Source organism: Galleria mellonella, unplaced genomic scaffold (genome assembly GCF_026898425.1).
Source record: "Galleria mellonella isolate WM207_F2 unplaced genomic scaffold, CSIRO_AGI_GalMel_v1 utg424, whole genome shotgun sequence".
NCBI classification, from domain to species: domain Eukaryota; kingdom Metazoa; phylum Arthropoda; class Insecta; order Lepidoptera; family Pyralidae; genus Galleria; species Galleria mellonella.
In genome coordinates, this window is record NW_026442097.1 from 1,707,512 (window position 1) to 1,726,873 (window position 19,362).

The 19,362-nt window shown below is 36.5% G+C and overlaps 2 protein-coding genes across 3 annotated transcripts in view; both read right to left on the bottom strand.

The window, feature by feature from the left end:
* Nucleotides 1-7,229, bottom strand: part of LOC113509243 (methionine--tRNA ligase, cytoplasmic) — a 30,358-nt gene extending 23,129 nt beyond the window's left edge. The window contains exons 1-6 of one of the 2 annotated variants that reach the window (XM_052898394.1): nucleotides 6,998-7,229; nucleotides 3,855-3,966; nucleotides 2,720-2,873; nucleotides 1,250-1,393; nucleotides 500-597; nucleotides 169-282 (exon numbers count right to left, since the gene is read on the bottom strand). In XM_052898394.1, coding sequence (XP_052754354.1) covers nucleotides 169-282; nucleotides 500-597; nucleotides 1,250-1,393; nucleotides 2,720-2,873; nucleotides 3,855-3,966; nucleotides 6,998-7,100 — 725 coding nt within the window. In that variant the 5' untranslated portion in view covers nucleotides 7,101-7,229. Of the gene's footprint in view, nucleotides 1-168; nucleotides 283-499; nucleotides 598-1,249; nucleotides 1,394-2,719; nucleotides 2,874-3,854; nucleotides 3,982-6,997 lie in introns of both variants that reach the window. The other variant, XM_052898393.1, reaches the window with a different exon arrangement.
* Nucleotides 7,230-7,835: 606 nt separating this feature from the next.
* LOC113510471 (pyruvate dehydrogenase (acetyl-transferring) kinase, mitochondrial) overlaps nucleotides 7,836-19,362 on the bottom strand; it is a 50,888-nt gene continuing 39,361 nt past the window's right edge. The window contains exons 3-9 of the mRNA XM_052898395.1: nucleotides 19,108-19,257; nucleotides 16,777-16,961; nucleotides 16,024-16,218; nucleotides 14,876-15,042; nucleotides 13,672-13,786; nucleotides 12,241-12,350; nucleotides 7,836-11,788 (exon numbers count right to left, since the gene is read on the bottom strand). Coding sequence (XP_052754355.1) covers nucleotides 11,609-11,788; nucleotides 12,241-12,350; nucleotides 13,672-13,786; nucleotides 14,876-15,042; nucleotides 16,024-16,218; nucleotides 16,777-16,961; nucleotides 19,108-19,257 — 1,102 coding nt within the window. The 3' untranslated portion in view covers nucleotides 7,836-11,608. The remainder of the gene's footprint in view (nucleotides 11,789-12,240; nucleotides 12,351-13,671; nucleotides 13,787-14,875; nucleotides 15,043-16,023; nucleotides 16,219-16,776; nucleotides 16,962-19,107; nucleotides 19,258-19,362) is intronic.

Here is a 19,362-nt window from a genome sequence, read left to right on the forward strand (position 1 = left end):
TGGCGTGAATTTACTGGGTACAGAGGAATAACACCTGAGTACTCAGGAATGGCAACGCATGGGGGGTATCATGGGCGAAACAGTATACTCTATTATATCCATGGTACTGCTCATGTCATATATATATTGTACAAGGTAGATAAGAAATATATAAATTCAGATACCTACACAACTTTCTCCTCCTTCGATGGTTCGTCCAGCTTGCTCAGCCCATTCAACCAGCTGTCTTTGGCCGCTTCTATTTCCTCAGCTGTCACACCCAACTCCGCTTCGTCTGGGGACCTGAGGATAGATAGATAGATACTGTTTATTGTTCCTTCCAAAAGATTACAATAATAAACTTATTATAAATATAAACAATTACAAGAAATGATCACAGTGAGAAAATAATGGGCTGCCTTATCGCTAAGAGCGATCTCTTCCAGGCAACTTTATTTTATATTATGAAGTGATAATTGTGCATTAAAGTTTAAATAAATAAATAAAAACAAATACTAACCCCACAGGAGATACGAGGCTCGACACCTGAGGAATGCCCAGGGCTGATGATGCACCGAATGGCCCGTTTACTGAACCATTCCATTGTGTGACTGCTTCCTAATAAAAAAAATACCAGTTACTTAAATTCGAATTATTTTCTATAATTCCGCTACCATCAGTATGTGTGCGACTGCCAACACTCGAAGATTGACCACCACTATTACTAGCAGAAGTTCCACAATCTTTCATATTAGACATCTATCTTTGACTGCCATTTCGTTCACGCACGTTTTGCGACACGTTTCACGGGTCAAGGGTGGTATATGGCAGTGAGTTTACAGGGTACAGAGGCATAACATCTTAGTCCCCTATGGGGGAAGAAAGGGATTGCTAGCAATACACCCTATCAGGTCAACCCCCATATGGTTCCCCCTGGAAACCATCGTGGTTAATTCTAGTGGAATTCGTCACGACGGGCTAAATAAACTGCTTTCATCTTCACCTATCATCCCTCAATGGTGCGTTACCAGCGTATACCGATTACGCAGACGAGGTTACAATTTCATTATCACCATTGTAAAAAAATATACCATAGTCCTCAGGAATGGCAACACCCCATGGGTATCATGGGCAGAACACTATACTCTGTTATGTCCATGATGCTGTTCATGTATATAGACGACGATTACCACTTTCCAGCAGGTCGGCCGTCAGCTTGTCTGCCATTCTAAGTTGCATAATTTTTTTTTTAATGGTAAAGTTGTACAACCTGTACAGCTTTAGCGGCGGCCAACTCGTCCACCCAGCGCTTGATGTGAACGAATTGGCTCAGGTATAGCTGGTTGAGCTCCTTGTTGTAGTAGAGGGGGTAGACAGTACTCCAAACTGATATATCCACTGCTGACAGTTTATCCTGCAATTTACAATTATCAATGAATGTAATAAATTTAGGTCGTATGATCCCAGCATAGATTAGGCCACCTCCTCCATTCCCGTGGGTGTCGTAAGAGGCGACTAAGGGAGGACGAGGGATGGGCAGCAGCGTCCCTCTTAAAATATCTCCAAAGTTTATTATTATTATTACAAAACTAGCTTTTTTTCAGGCAGACAAAACTGTGACACTGCAACCTTTCCATGAATTTTTGTGCTCGAGCGTTTTTAAAGTTTACTGCTGATTCCTATCAAAAATCTCCATCTCATCTCAATTCTCCAAAGCCTAGCTGCGGTTGCCAAGAATGGCAACTACTGTCAACCCCCCAAGGGTGAGGGTTATGTTCAGCAGTGGACAGTTAAAGGCTGATATGATATTAGTTAAAAAAATAAAAGAGGAACAATTTTGTCTGTATCCCATTGGGGTAAGCAGAAACGACAAAAAACAAAATACAAACAAACCTCTTTCGCTTCCTTCACATTCAAGCGTGTGTGTCTGTGTATACGTGCGTGCGTGGGTGTATACGTATACGTGCGTGCGTGGGCGTTTGCGTGCGAGTGCGTCTGCGAGCGTGCGTGGGTATTTGTGTAAGCGAATGCGCGCGTGCTTTTGTGAATATCCGGTATCCGGCCAAACAATGATTCATTTTATTTCTAATCATTATAGTCCTTTCATAGATAGATAGATAGATCGTTTATTTGTTTGTTACTAATCACACACAACATGTACATAAGAATAGATAATACATAAAACAACATAAGATTTATAATTGTGTTATTATGTGTGATCTGCAGCAATACAAAAAGGTCGAAGCTCAGCGTGTAACATCATTCATCATGTCGTTGTCATCATTTCAGTGATCAAATGCAGTGTATTGCGTTTGCCTGTACGGGGTCGCCACTCAAGAACTTTTCTCCGTAAAGGTTATAGGTCGTTAGAAATATGAGACCAGCCTATTGCCATTTCTTCTTCTTTCTCTTCAACTTCGGAGGGAAAGGATCGTTAGTAATGCGGACTATCAGTCCCATTGCTAGCAATATACCCTGTCAGGTCGACCTCTACATGGTCCCTCCTGGAAACCATCGTGCTGAATTCCTAATGCTTTCATAACGATGGGCTAACTGGCATGTCTTTTCTTCTCACCTATCACCCTTAAGTGGCGCCCCGCCAGCATATACCGTTATCGCAGGCGGAGGATTAACATTCCATTGTCGTCCATTAAAAAAAAAACTTTGGTTTTTCGGTGGATTGGTATCCTCATATCGGATTATATCTTGTATCTATGACATGTTTAAACTTAATACTTACACCTAGTATATATTTGTATTTGCTGAGAAGGTCGTCAACAGTCTGCAGTAACGAACTGAGTGCTTGCTTCAGATCTGACGGCACTGATTTGCTGGTTAGAACCGTCGCCACGGCGGGCTGGAGGCGTGTCGCCTCCCACTCCAGCATTTGTTGGCTGCAAGGAAGTTGAGAAGATCAAGGAATTAGTGTGTGTGTGTGTGGCACTTTCAAAGCAATAGTAATCATATCCCCCCCCCCCCAACTCTTTTGAGGGGTTTTGCAAGAAACATGTATGGAACAGAGTCCATCTATAGTCTCCTCTCGTAAAATAATCACCATCATCATATCAGACGTTAACTGTATGCTGCTGAACATAGTACTGCCCATAAAGGGGGTCTGATAGTTCCCACGCTTGGCAGTCGCAGTTTTTTTTTAACGGATGATAATGAAATGGTAACTCTACCCGCGCTATCAGTATGAAGTTGGTCAGTTAGCCCATCGTGACGTATTCAACAAGAATTATTCACGATGGTTTCCAGGGGGACCACGTGGAGGTCGACCTAATAACGCATATTGCTAGCAATGGGGCTGTCAAACTTCATTGTTAACAATCCCTTTCCCTCTCTGGCAGCCGCAGTTTTTTTTTTTACAACTTAGAATAGAAAACAAGCTGACGGCCCACCTGATGGAAAGTGGTAACCGTCGCCTATAGACATGAGCAGTACCATGGACATAACAGAGTATACTGTTTCGCCCATGATACCCCCATGCGTTGCCATACCTGAGGACTCAGGTGTTATTCCTCTGTACCCAGTAAATTCACGCCATATCCCACTCTTCAAACCGAAACACAGCCATGCAAACACAACTGCTTCACGGTTGAAACACGAATAGAACAGAGGTACCCAAGCAATCGACTTTTGTACAAAGTTTTCGTATATGTTTATGTATTATATGTGTATTTCTTATGTATTATGTATAATTATTTCAGTATGTTACTATAATTATGTCACATATTTTTCACCACATCTGCCCTTCTTCATACGCTTTCTGTTTTCAACCAATGGTTAGAATGCCATGTGGCATTAAGCTCGCTATTTGTAAAAAGTTTTATTGTGCAATAAAGAATAAATAAATAAATAAATATTTGACTCACCACTGTCCATCCGTGCTCAAATCCAATATCGGGAACAGATACTGTACGGCCGCGTTGCTGGAGAAGAACGTGAGCTGATCATCCACCTCGAGGAGCGGAAGGGCGCGGGGTCCTGTGAATACATCGTCTGTAAGCAGAGTTGACGCTTAGTACCGTGTTCCCGAGTTGGTAAGCTAATATATGCTAATGGTTTTTTTTTAATAAGTCTAAATAAAACAGTATATCCGGATATCCGGTAACTATCCGGCGGCCTTAATACTTATCCGGCCGAATACCAGATAACTACTATTCGGCCGGATGCCTATCCGGCATGTCCGGCTATTCGGCCTATCCGGTATCCGGCCAAACTAGCAGTTTCATCTCTATAAAATAGTGACTTCCGTCTGCGCTATCGGTATACGTTGGCGGGGCACCAGTGAGGGTTGATAGGTGAGGATGAAGGCAGGTTTTTTTTTACAACACAGGGGGCAAACGAGCATGCGGCTCACCTGATGGTAAGTGACTACCGCCGCCCATGATCATATGACATAATTAATGATGACGATAATTGGCCCATTGTGATGAATTCAACAATTATATATCACGATATTTTCCACGAGGAACCATATGGCGATTTTCAATGGGTAATGATGGAATAGTAACCCCGTCTGTGCTATGGTTATAGAAGGGGCACCAGTGATAGATAGGTGAGAATGATAGCAGGTCAAGTGACCCATCGTGACGAATTCAAAAAGAAATAACCCAAGATTATTGCCAGGGAGAACCGCGAGGAGGTCGACCTGGAAGGGTATATTGCTAGCAATGGGGTTGTCAGGTCCTCATTACTAACAATCCCTTTCCCCCCAACCATGTGGCGGTCGACCTGAAAAAATATATTGCTAGCATTACTACGAATTCCTTTTCGCTCATGCGATCATGGTATTATTGATTTATTAATGGGATTATCTGACTAATATAATAAAACTGTAACTATAGGACGTCTGTAGACGAGAAAGAAATATTAAAAAAAAAAAACTAACATAACATTAATAAACAACATGAGAGATATTTAAGAAAAATTAACATAACATCTCAATAAGAGTAATAGTAGTCAAACAAATATTTTTTTGAAATTTTCTCTGTCTGTCTGTACATTTGTTTTGGCATCATGCAAAAACTACTGCACCAAATTGGATATGGTTATCACAATTGTGATATTGAAGGTCTAATTTAAATGCATTGTATGTTTTATTTATTTATTTATAATTTATATATATTGTATACATATTTTTGGTGAGCATTATAAATTTATCATTGCACTCACCTTTCTTATCTTGATACACTATCTAGTAGGAAAAGCAATTAAATAGACTACCTGTTTCATTGATTTCTCTATTTTCTGAAATCTACAAACATGACGTAGTCAGCAAAAAGTTAGTGTAAAATATAATAAAAGGTTAAATTAATTAATTAAATTTCAATATATAATAATTAAATAAATAAATTATCTCTTTCACAAATACATATAACAGGTCTCAATATATCTTCAATTTTACCAGAGGGAGACTTTGTACAAAAGTCGATTGCTTGGGTACCTCTGTCCCATTCGTGTTTAAACCGTGAAGCAGTTGTGTTTGCATGGCTGTGTTTCGGTTTGAAGGGTGGGATATGGCGTGAATTTACTGGGTACAGAAGAATAACACCCGAGTCCTCAGGAATGGCAATGCATGGGGGTATCATGGGCGAAACAGTACACTCTGTTATGTCCATGGTACTGCTCATGTCTATAGGCGACGGTTACCACTTTCCATCAGGTGGACCGTCAGCTTGTTTGCCATTCTGAGTTGTATAAAATAAAGTTTTTTTTTTAAGTGGAGACACTAATATATCATAACGTTTATATTCACAATAATCATTTAAGACTTTAACTGGCCATTACTGTACATAAGCTTTCACCATAAATGGTGGTTTACAAGTAGTTATTAGCTACTAATAATAACAATAGCATGAATCTATAAAACAATTGTCATATTGACATGTTGATAACAACAGATATTGACTGTCAGCTTATCAGCTTGTAAACAAACACAGAGCTGTACATAAAAAATATGTTGTTTTCTATATTTGGCATAATTAATAAAATAACCGCTGTCAGTGTAAGTAACAGTGTAAAATAAATAAATAGATAAAACAATGAAGATTGTGCATGACAAAAAAAAACTTAATTTTTTTTTTAATTAAAACAATGGAAAACTGGAAATATAAAATGTGTCAAGTACTCTCATTGAAGGTCTAACAATCTAGAGTGTCAAGGCCCATACAATACATTTTATAATATCCTTGATACTGTTCGTGTAAATAGGCTTGCAATCAGGTGCGAATATAAATTTGTTTGCCATTCTATATTGAATAGAATAATTAAAGATTGTGTACCACAAAAAACTGACATTAATTGTGGAAAAACATGTTGTTTTAGTCTAAAAACTAAGCTACTGAATGGGTTTAAATAAAATGGGTTTAAAAAAAATATTCTTTCAGATAAAAATAGAATTTTCCAATTCAGTTTAGAACTGACAGAGTAATGTGATAACAAACAAAATAATGATTCATCCAAATTAGGAAATTCCTTCTTTTTTAAATTGGTTGAAAAACCTGTAAAAATGTTTACTAATTATGTCAGATATAAAAAAAAAATAAATAAATATAAAAAAAATAAAATAAAAAAACATAAATTAATATATAATAATGGATATACATTTTTTGTTATGTTCAGTTATTTACTCTGTCAACATGAGTGGTAAGTATAAGGGTTCACCAGAGATTTTTTTTAAGTATTTATATAAATTAAATATTTTAAATATAAGAATTTTGCTATGCCTACTTATGATTATTTACTGACTTATTTTCATATAATATATAACTTACAATAAAAAAAAAATACGTCGATTTACGGGGTAAAGTGCAAATTGCTGATTAACAAATTTCCTGTTATTCTACACATGTGACATAAGTACTAATAGCATGACGAAATTTTAAGCAATATCATAGAAATGTTATTACTACAAATAAGCAACGTTAACTGGTAGATATTATGTTAAAATAATTTAAAAAATAGTTTTTATTTCAAACAAAAATACGTAATAAAGATAAAAATATTAAAATACCTGCAAACGATGCATTCTGCAGTTCAACTTTTTTACTAGCTAACTTTGCAGCAATTAGCAACTTTAGTGTGGACGTATTATTTTCATTAGTATAAATCTTCATTTTATATTTGTCCCTTTTATTCAGTAATGTAGATAAATAAATTATAACTTATCATAACCTTTACAGGTAATTATCCACCTGGCAGAAATTTTTTTTTGATAGAAATTAAATTGATTGACTGATGTAAAAGTGACATCTGTGACTGACAGTTTAGACGAAATCTGACAGATAGCTTATCCAACCTGCTTAAAAAAGCATCAATGTGATATGACAGATGAAGGGATTAACTGTAATTCGTAATTTAAACAGCTCATACTTAACGCGGGTAGCCAGTTTACAAAAATAATTAGTTTAGCACCTAAAATAATAAAATAAGACTAATCCCTCTTGATATTAATTTACTAAAAATAATAGACATTTATGATGCATTAACAAATAAATCATAAACTATATGAAATCTAAGTAATCATAGTCCCGAACTCTTAATAAAGTTCAAGGTTTCTTGCGATAATTGACTAAAGAACGATTTAAGAAACTAAAGTGCGTTGTTTTTGCAATTTTACTATTCGTTAAAAAGTTCTTAAAAATTAATCATACTGAAGAAAAAGTAGAAGTGGGTCAAATAAGTATTTAGTGCAGTTGTGTACTGTCCAGCTTTGAAGACATTGGATTGAATAGATTGATTGCCACCTAGAGCGGTTTAGATCCAGGATATCCACAGCATACTCGAGATAGGTAATAATAACGTAATTTTCAAATCACGTTACTTTTAACAGGCGACAATAAACAACAACAAAGATTTAATACTTTATTTTATTTGTAAAAATTAAATGTATCTTCTCTACACAATTATAATCACATTTACATTGATTTTGGAATTAAACTTACAATAACAAAGTATATGAAATGCAAGTGAGTAATTTAGTTCAGTAAACAAAAATTACAACATATGTCAACAAATAAGTAGGCATAAAGTAACAATTTTTTTTATTGTTAATCCAGTCAATTCTATTTTTGTCTTTTCCATTTTTAAAAATAATTCATGGATAATATTAATGTTCGGTGTGTACATAAACATGTCAAAATTTCAATAACTTTTATCAGAGGGCGCCACCCCACACAAGTAATAGAAAATACGTAACTGTATTGTAGTATAGTGATATAAACCTTGTGGATATTGGTATAATGGCGCGAAATGTATGTTTTTAATTTTTTTTTTTTTTATATAATTGTAATATATAATTTAATACAAATGCATTTTATTATAAACTGTATACAATAATAATGAACTTATTATAATTATTTGTGGCGAGGAAGAAAGTACTACATATAATATTTAAAGTAAAAAAGAAATTCTGATAAAACAACAATCACAGGTCAAAACAACTACACAGATAAATTTTTTGGTTGCCAAACACAATTAATGTTAAAAGGAGTACATATTTTAATAACACTGGCAGTCAGAGAGGTTATAAGACTTCAAAACTTCATAAAAAGAAAAACAGGTGTATACAACATACATCAATACATTTGCAATTGTCTATGAGCATTTTATAGATTAAAAAATTTATACAGGTATGTAATGGGGCTTTCATATCAACTATTTCATATTAAATAAAGGTTTTTTTTTTACAACTATTATTTAAATTGTCGTTTTATTATTTTGGCTTGTCTATAATTGAGTCGTAATATCAACTAATTAACCTAATAAGTAGTGATATAATTTTTTTTTGTATGAACACTCATACATACACATGCACAGTCATACTGTAATATTATAATTCTAACATTCCTAAAAAATATGATATTTTTTATATCAACAACAATATTAGAGTAATTTTAATATCTTTGCTTTTAGTTGACATAGTTTTGAATCAATAATTTTGGAATAAAAAAATCATTGCCACATAAATTTTAAAGTATAATGTATTACTATTTCAGTACACTTTTGTTGTCTTATAGTATTTTTCAATGATATTCAAAATTTATCTCAAGATTGTCATTTTGATAAGGCAGTATGATAAAATAAACAAAAAATGATTGCTAATAATATCTGAATTAGGTATTTAAGTCCAATTTAATATTCTGATAAAAAAATATTGTATATAAAATGCAAAGAATCTTAAAAATTTTTTAGTCAATATCTCATAGATAATTTATAATATCACAGAGTAACTAATTGCAATTTTAAAGACTTTTTAAAATAAACAAAGACTTTTAAATGAATATGTGGCGGTAGCGTGACATTCCAATTTTAAAACTGTCACTTACAGTGTTGCTATATAAAAATGGCTGCTCAAATTAATGGTAAAAATTTTCTTTTCTGTCTTCACTAAAAAAAAAAAAATCTATATCGATTCAAAACTATGCAGAACACTAAACTCACTTATATCAGTCCATTTCCGGTGAACCATAATTCAACCGCAACCCTAAAATAAATATCACATCGGTGAAAATATTAAAAAAAAAAAAAATACCTGCAGTAATTACATTACATTCCTCTTTAGAAGGCGTCTCGTTTCTACAAATACGTATTTAGTGTGCGCAAACAAGATAGACATAGTGATTAATTTTGATAAAGTAAAATTGTTCTTAATCAATTTGACATAAGGGCGTATTTGTTTTAATTTAGATGTATATTATAATGAGTATGTAAGTATATATTTAAGTATGTGTATCAATTGTTTAGTACTCATAGTACAAGTTCTACTTAGTTTTGGGACTAGATTGTACTGTTTTTGTCCAGGACTTGAACATGAAAAATTACGTTTTTTAACTCAACATTTCTTGGGATATGTTATTCATATAATTTGTTTCATAATAATATTGCCATACTGCCGTTTTCATTTTTTAACTGAATACAATCACTGTTCTTTTAATATATGCTAATTTCAAAATCGGTTGTAACTGGAAAAGATACTTTTTTTTTATTTATAATTTAGTACTCACTGTAGTTTGACTACGAATCCAAGTTACTTAAACTACATTGCGCTTCTATATATTTTTACTAAAATAAACATTTTTACAGCGCGTTCCAAATTTCAAATTCTTTTAGACCACAGAATAAAAACAGTGTGGTTTGGTAGTAAAGAAAAACGAATCGTTTTTTTTTTCTTGTTTAAAGACATGACTTTCTATGAAGAGGGGTGAGGGGGGGGGGAGGAACTATCAGAGTTGTATTCATTTATAGTGACACCTTAGGCGTGGCTTAATAATACTTATAAACAATATTGTTGTTATTATATATAATAAGAAGAAAGGCAATTCTTAAATCTTTCTCAAGTTCTACAAATATAGGGACAATATGACCTAATTAAAAATTTATATATCTCAAATTTTGCTTGTGTTCCAAATTTGAAATGTCTCTCAAATTTTGCCTAGGACTTATGGTTGGTATATTGAGATTGGTTTCATAAACTTTTATGCAATTTTAGACTATTTTTGTGCTGTATCAGATACATATTAACTGTTTACACACACACAGACTTACTTGCACACTATATTTGTGTGAATATATATTTACATAGGGTATAGAATGAGCGAATTGGGTTGAGACTTTGAAACCCGTCTCTGCGCACACGACACTTCCACTACCGTTTTTATTCTGTGGCTATTCTAATTTTAAAATCTTAAATTTTAATGTTTAGGGATGACAATTATCTACAATGACTCGATTCAATACAATTCTCATACGATGATTGATAAAAAAATTTTTTGTGTCCTTTATAGGCCGCATGGTTCTTACACTTATAGTGTTATAAAATCGAATCTATAAAGCTTCGTATGGTCATAATCGAGAACTTAAGCGATTTGGTCTAAACATAATCGATAATCTTAAAATCGATTGCAACACTAATTCACTCGGATCTAATCCTATACCTATGAGTAGATAAATTAGAGATATTAAAAATATCAACTACCAATCACACTGAAATACAAGACTCTGTCAACAATATCACTGTAACACTTAGACAAGTAGTGCTGCCTAATAATCGTTTGTTATCGAGTTAATTCGATAGATCGGTCACAAATAATGTAACGTATAATATTACCGATAATACGGTACAATCGATACGATTATATATCGACTAAGAAACAAAATCTTATTCGATTTTCGATATAACCAATATTTATCGAATACGGTGAAAACCTTGTAGGCCCGGCATAGAATGGGCCACCCCTTCCGTTTCCGTGGGTGAAGGGGCAACTAAGAGAACTTATTGATAAATGGACAACAGCTGCTCTCTTGAAATATCACTACAACCTGCGGTTGCCAATTCACTCTGTCAAGCGTGGCAACTGCTGGCAAAGCTCCCAATAGGGGTGGCCCAATTCAGTGGACAGTTAACGAGTAATATGACGATGATGATACCGTAATCGATTATACCCGATTGAATTTGTTAAACACAGAATCGATCGACTTATTCGATATTTAAATCCTTATTCTAATTATCTGTTAATCCTATTGATTGTTACGCAACACTATAGACAGGGCTATGTTTATACTTTCGTGATGAAAAACTTCGTTAGCGCGTTTCAGGAGTGACGTCTCACTCCTCCGACTCGCACTATAGACTATGCGAGACCGGCGTATGCGCAGACAGCGGTGACACTTTCTCCTTGTTCTTGCTCTGTGCCGCCGTGTTGACGGGACCGGACCAGTCGGCGAGCTGAGCCACCGGCCGGTAGAACTTCGACGATGTCTTGTTGAAGATTGGCAGGAACTCGTTGGCTTCGTTTGATAGAGCCTGTTAAAAAAGATAAATGAGACTATGGGCTAGACAATTTAAAAAATCATGTTCATTTTTATACTACATCCGAGCAGTAAATTTCTTTTTATACAACTTAGAATGGCAAGCAAGCTGACGGCCCACCTGATGGAAAGTGGTAACAGACGCCTATAGACATGAACAGTAAAATAATCAGCCGTTAACTGTCCACTGCTGGACATAGACTGCCATAAAGAGCGGTAATGAGCCACCTGCATCCACTGACTCCCTGCAAAATTTGAGGTCGTCACTCCATCTAGTGGGGTATCGTCTTACCGCGTTTACCGGCACAGGGTCGCAACTCAAGAATCTTTCTTCTTCATCGGTTATCGGTTCTTCAAGCTATATGACCAGGTCATTGCCACTTCAGCTTACTTATCCTTTATTACATGGACATAACAGAGTTTATTTAGGAGATATTCTCAAATTACCTTTAAATAAATGACCGCATCAGTACCGTGACCTTCACACGACATGAGCACCAGATCGCCATGGAAGTACCTCGCGTACAGACGGGATATAGGCAAACCATACCCGTAGCCTGCGAATGTAGAAAAGCAAAGTAGATAGATAGATAGATAGATAGATAGATATATCGTTTATTTGTTTGTTACTAATCACACACAACATGTACATAAGAATAGATAATACATAAAACAACATAAGATTTATAAAATTGTGTTATTACGTGTGATCTGCAGCAATACAAAAAGCTCGAAGCTCAGCGTGTAACATTGTTCAAGGAACAAAACACTGATTTTCAGCTTTAACCCATTTGAGGGTACGTGAAAATAATAATTAAAATAAATATAAAATAAAAAGAGCAATATTTTTGGTGACTGTCTGTGCAGTGTGTGTATAATAAAAATAATGTAAATAGTTCAGAGTGATATAATTTCAACTGAGTGGTAAGGATAAAACGAGAAAAAAAAATAAAATAAGAAAATATTAATAAGAGAAACAAGGAAAAAAAATATTAAAAATCATTACATGAGATTGCAACCGCTAGCCAAGAAATTTCTGTGGAATGCCTAAAATTTGTTTTTTTAATAAGTATTCTTTGTGATGTTTTTTAAAACTGTGTACGGTAGTCAGATGCCTAAATGGTGGCGGGATGTTGTTCCAACATTTTGTTGCTTGGTAGCGGAAGGAAGCTGCCAGTAAATGCCACAGTTCTGTGTGCTTGAAATGATAATTTCGAACAAATGAATCTGTATCCATACATACGTGAAGAGAAATTTAGTTTTTTAAAGAGATAAACTGGCTGTTCACTTTTTAGTAAGAGATAACATACATTTACCGAGGGGGGGGGGGTGTTAGTAATGTGGACTATCAGTCGACCTCCACACGGCTTTTCCTGGAAACCATCGTGGTTATTTCTAGTGGAACTCTTCATGATGGGCTAACTGACCTGCTTTTTCATTCTCACCTATCATCCCTCATTAGTGCCACGCCAGTGTATATCTATAGCGCAGTGTATACCTATACCTATACCATTATTATGTATTAAAAAAAAACATACATATACCATATTTATAGCGTTGGGTAGGGGGAAATGAATTGTTAGTAATGGAGACTGAGAATCCCATTGCTAGCAATATACCCAACCAGGTAGACCTCCTCGCGGTTCCCCCTGGAAACTATCATGGTTAATTCCTGATGAATTCATCATGATGGGCTAACTGGCCTGTTTTCATTCTTATCTATCACCCTTCACTGGTGCTCCGCCAGCGTATCCCGTTAGGCAGGTTACCATACCATTTTCACCAATAAAAAACCTCGAGGACGTGCAGAGACACTCGATGGTAGTTATACATAGACGGCTGCAGCCTTCAAACTTCTTTAATAAAGATACAACTCACCAGCAAGAGGCACTGTATGGGAGTCCGACTTGGACGGTTGTGGCGCCGTGCTGTACATATACTTGAACAGCAGGTCCGTCACGCTCCTGGGGATGCCGCCGCCGCGGTCCGACATCTGTAAACATTACATCGTCATCATGGTAACAGAAAACAGAATGTCTCCTATTCATAACTCCTATTCATTCTTCTTAATTCTATTCCTATTCTTTCACTATCCAAGCTATCCGTCTCGAACTTGTTACCTCTTTCTATTAGATTGATCTCTTGCCTCGTTCAAGAGGCATTTAAAATCTCAACCTATCTCTCTAATTTGCTTTGACGTTTACTTTATTATATATGTATGTTTATGTATTTTTCTTATTTTTATACTTAGAATATTTTGCATTTTGTTTGATTCATTTATGTATTTACTGTGTATGATTACGCCATCTACCTTTCTCTCTGTACTTATCCATTCTTTACGCCAGGTTGTCTGTAAGAGATTGCTTCTAGCGATAAGGCCGCCTTTTGTATATGCAAATTCTGTATAAATACTCCTTGTATACATCTCTACTGTGCGCAATAAAGAATTTATTATTATTAATGTCTCTATTCTAACGTTGCTTGAAGATTGATATTTAGCGATACGACTGTCCATTGTTGCCTCATTATTTTAATTCTTGTATTTAGGTATTTAAAAAAAAAGATTTTAGGGGATTTAATCAAAGATTTGAGGGGAACAATAAAGGCAGTTTCATTCATTTATTATATTACATCGTTATTCATTACATTACAGTCTGGTCCCGGCATAAAATGGGCCACTCCATCCTTACCCGTGGTTTTTTTTATACAACTTAGAATGGCAAACAAGCTGACGGCCCACCTGATGGAAAGTGGTAACCGTCGCCTATAGATATGAGCAGTACCATGGACATAACAGAGTATACTGTTTCGCCCATGATACCCCCCACGCGTTGCCATTCCTGAGAACTCAGGTGTTATTCCTCCGTATCCTGTAAATTCACTGCCATATCCCACCCTTCAAACCGAAACACAGCCATGCAAACACAACTGCTTCACGGTAGAAACACGAATGAGACAGAGGTGCCAAAGCAAACGACTTTTGTACAGTCTCCCTCTGGTAATTAGTTGTATGCTTGTTAACCATTTATGTACATATATAAAAAGTGGTTAACGCATCAAAGAATATGAACTCTGAACTGACCTTGACCGATATATCCTCGCGGCCCTGCACCAAGTTGACCTGTATCGGTGGTGGATTGTCCTCATGGTGTTCCATGACCGCTCGCATGGCGTTCTTGAACAGCTCGAACAGCATGTGGTAGAGGTGAGACGGCACATACACCACCGACATAGGCCGCTCACTTGGCACTAAAATAAACATATATTCATATTACGTATAGAGAGAGATGAGAGTTATATCTGATATCTAATATATATATCTGATATCTATATATCTGTGATTTATATATCTGATATCTATATATTGCGATATCGCCCATACCAGTCTTTTTTTTAATGGATGATAATGGAATGGTAACCCCACCCGCGCTATCGGTATACACCGACGAGGCACCAGTGAAGGATGATAGGTGAGGATGAAGTAGGTCAGTTAGCCCATCGTGACGAATGCAACAAGAATTGTTCACGATGGTTTTCAGGGGAACCACGTGGAGGTCGACCTTATAAGGCATATTGCTAGCTAGGAGGCTGTAAAACTCCATTGCTAACAATCCCCCCCCCCCCCGGCAGCCGCAGTTAGGCTTTGGTAATTATTAAGAGACGCAGCCAGATATCTATATTCATTATGAGCGGGTTCTTCTTGTCGATATTATATATCGTATAATTGACATCTAATATATCTGTTATCGCGCCAATATACATATATAAAAGATATTGTAAATCCAAAAGTCAATTCTTTGCAAAATATGAATAAAACTTAGATTATATAGATAGAGCGTCGAGCCTCAAAAACGGGTCAACTTTTTATCAGCTAGGTGTTCTATATATTTACACATAAAATGTATTTTGACGTATTATTTAATAAACAATATGAATGTTTACGCATTAAAAAGATGCGGAATTTATAAGACAAAATAAATATAGAAGTTACAAAGGAATCACTCATAACTATTTATCATTCAAAAATGTATGAAAAAGTTGACTCGTTTCTCTCGAAGCACTTCTACTTCTTTTTCGAGGAGTCATTTAAAAATGTATGGTATGTAATGTAAATAGGACTCTTTTCCGCGCTAGCCTCTCATTTGGGCGATTGTGCGTGTAAATCGTAGCTAGTACAACCAACCCAGCTCCGCCCAAAATGTATGGTATTGTCAATGAAAGAAATCTCACCTCCACACTGCAATATCTCCAGTTCGGGCGAGGCGAGATAGTACCGGTCGCAGAGGAACCTAGCGTTCTCGTACGCGTCCTTGACCACGGCAACCACGTCGCAGGCGGGATCAATGGAGCCGATGTGCCGGCCACCTATCCCGATGCCGTTCACTGACGCCTGCCTGGCTCCTAGTTGCTCACTAAAGAGTAAGGCTGCAAGGGAAATTAGGTTAGTTTAATGGATGATAAGGTAACCCCGTCTGTGCGGAGAGGGGGGAGGGGGAGGTGTTAATAATGCGAACTATCAGTCCCATTGCTAGCAAATTACGCTGTCAGGTCGACCTTTACGTGGTCCCCCTGGAAACCATCATGATGAATCCAAAAAGTATTCGTCACGATGAGCTAACTGACCTGCCTTTTCACTCTCACCTGTCATCTCTCACTGGTGCCCCGGCAGCGTATACCGTCCTACCATTCCATTATCATCCATAAAAAAACAGTCTGTGCTATCGGTATACACTGGCGGGTCACCAGTGATAGATGAATAGGTGAGGATAAAAATAGGCCAGTTAGCTCATCGTGACGAATTTTATATATATATATATATATATATATATATATATATATATATAACTGTAGAAGGTTCAGTGTAAAAACATAATTCTCTAAAAATTTAAATTTATCTGTAAAATATATTATATATATATATATATATATATAATACAAATAAAACATATATATTATTAAACGAAAAACAGGGAACCAACTCACTGTGCTGGTTGATCAGCATCCTGATAGATATCCGGCTCATATAGAATCTGTCCAAGAAGTACTGGATGGAGTTCTCTGTGCCCGTGTCCACTTCATGAGACTCCTTTAGCTCTAGGACACCCTGTGCCATGGTCTGGACGACGTCGGCGTGACGATTTCTTATGTGAACTAACCGTTCGCAGAATCTGTGGGATGAATAAACTTTTATAGATTGGAAACCAAGTTGACAGCCCACCTGATATGGTGACGGAAGTGGTAACCGTTGCCATAAAGATCACAGAATATAACCCATGATATCCGTCATTCATTGCCATTTTTTATGTATTTATTTATTCATTAGTACAAATATGTGTACATGGCGGACTTAATGCTAAAAGCATTCTCTCCCAGTCAACCATAGGCAAGTTTAAGAATACTCGAATGCGGTACTAGTAATTATTATATATATATATATATATATATATATATATATATATATATATATATATATATATATATAACAAATAAATACTTACACATAAATGATATATACGAATATTATATATATAAAAAACATATATATTATATTATAAAGATAAAAAGTGAGCGTGAACTTTTTTTTGAAAGACGGTTTAGTCGGTAGTCTCTTAATGGCATCAGGAAGCGCATTCCAAAGTCGTGAAGAATGTAGGAGAAAAGAGTTTGAAGCGTAACCAGTACGGTGAGAGGGGAAAGATAATTGGAGAATATTATTGGAACGAAGGTTACGTTCGTGAGTTTCAAAAAGATAATGGAATTTACTCCTTAAGTATAACCGGAGACTGGGTGTTTGAAGAAACTTTTGTAGAGGGAAAAGAGTGACTAACGTTTCTGATTGACGAATGGAAACCGTTGAGCTAAGACCGAATATAAATGATATCCGTCATTCATTGCCATTTTTTATGTATTTATTTATTCATTAGTACAAATATGTGTACATATGTGTGCGGATGTAAGAGTCTTCACCATTACCCTGTAATGGAGGGAGACTTTGTACAAAAGTCGATTGCTTGAGTACCTCTGTCCCATTCGTGTTTCAACCGTGAAGCAGTTGTGTTTGCATGGCTGTGTTTCGGTTTGAAGGGTGGGATATGGCGTGAATTTACTGGGTACAGAGGAATAACACCTGAGTCCTCAGGAATGGCAACGCATGGGGGGTATCGTGGGCGAAACAGTACACTCTGTTATGTCCATGGTACTGCTAATGTCTATAGGCGACGGTTACCACTTTCCATCAGGTGGGCCGTCAGCTTGTTTGCCATTCTAAGTTGTATAAAAAAAAAATATTACTACGTACTATCCTTCAAACCAGAATACGGTCATGCAAGCATAACTGTTTTAGTACAGAAATTATTAGTGTGACAAACGACTTACAAGTCGTTTGTTCTTTGTTGAAATTTTGTTGCTTCACCTTCGTCATTAGTGATGATGATGAACAAAATAAAGGTAATGACTCGTATCTTACAGGGGACCGATTTGTTTGTTCTATTTCCATCTATTTACATAGAAACGACTGTAAATCTCTTACCTACAAATCTCGTATCTAAGAGTGCCTCAAAAAAAGTCCAATATCGGTCAACAGCCCAGCTTCCCGGGGGGAAAGGATTGTTAGTAATGGGGAGGTTAGTCCCCGTTGCTATCAATATACCCTATCAGGTCGTCATCCACGCGGTTCCCCCTGGAAACTATCGTGACTAATTTATCTTTGAATTCGTCACGATGGGCTAACTGACCTGCCTTTTCATCCTCACCTATCACCTCTCACTGGTGCTCCGCCAGTGTATATCGATAGCGCAGGCGGGGTTACCATGCCATTTTCACGCATTAAAAAAAAGTCCGGTTTCCCACTTGGATATTTTTTTTAATGGGTGATAATTCGTCACGATGGGCTAACTGACCTGCCTTTTCATCTTCACCTATCATCCCTCACTGGTGCCCCGCCAGCGTATCCCGATAGTGCAGGCGGGGTAACCATTCCATTTTCACTTATTAATTAGCAACCTTTTATCATCGCACTGCTCACCATCGACAGGGAATTCATCCTCATATGTTTGAACATAAATAATCACGTACGCGTGAACTGCACTATTTCAAAAGAATCTCCCGCGAACGCTCAAGCTGTGGAATGAGCTCCCTACCCTGGTTTTCCCTAAAGACTACACTATGGGGTTTTCAAAAAGGATCTTTTAAGATTTCTGCAGGGTCGGCAATGATTCACGTGGCACCTCTAGTGCTGCAGGCGTCTTTAGATTACCATCAGACGAGCTGTATGCTTGGTTACCACATTTCGTGGTATAAAAAAATAATGCTTACTCTGTCAACACCGGCGGTTCCGGTTCCATCTTCTCGAATTCTGTGATCTCCTCGAACGACCGCTCGTACCACTGATTCACCAGCCCCACCGACGGCATCCGCAGCAAGTTCTCCGGCAGTAGCGCTATCTCTTTCATTATGTTCGCTAACCTGCAAGATAAGAAAATGGGCGTAAATAAAAGATTGGAAAAAACCCTCCCAGAAATAAAACCACCAGTGTTCCTTGTAATTTTTTTATTACCAGTAATTTTTATC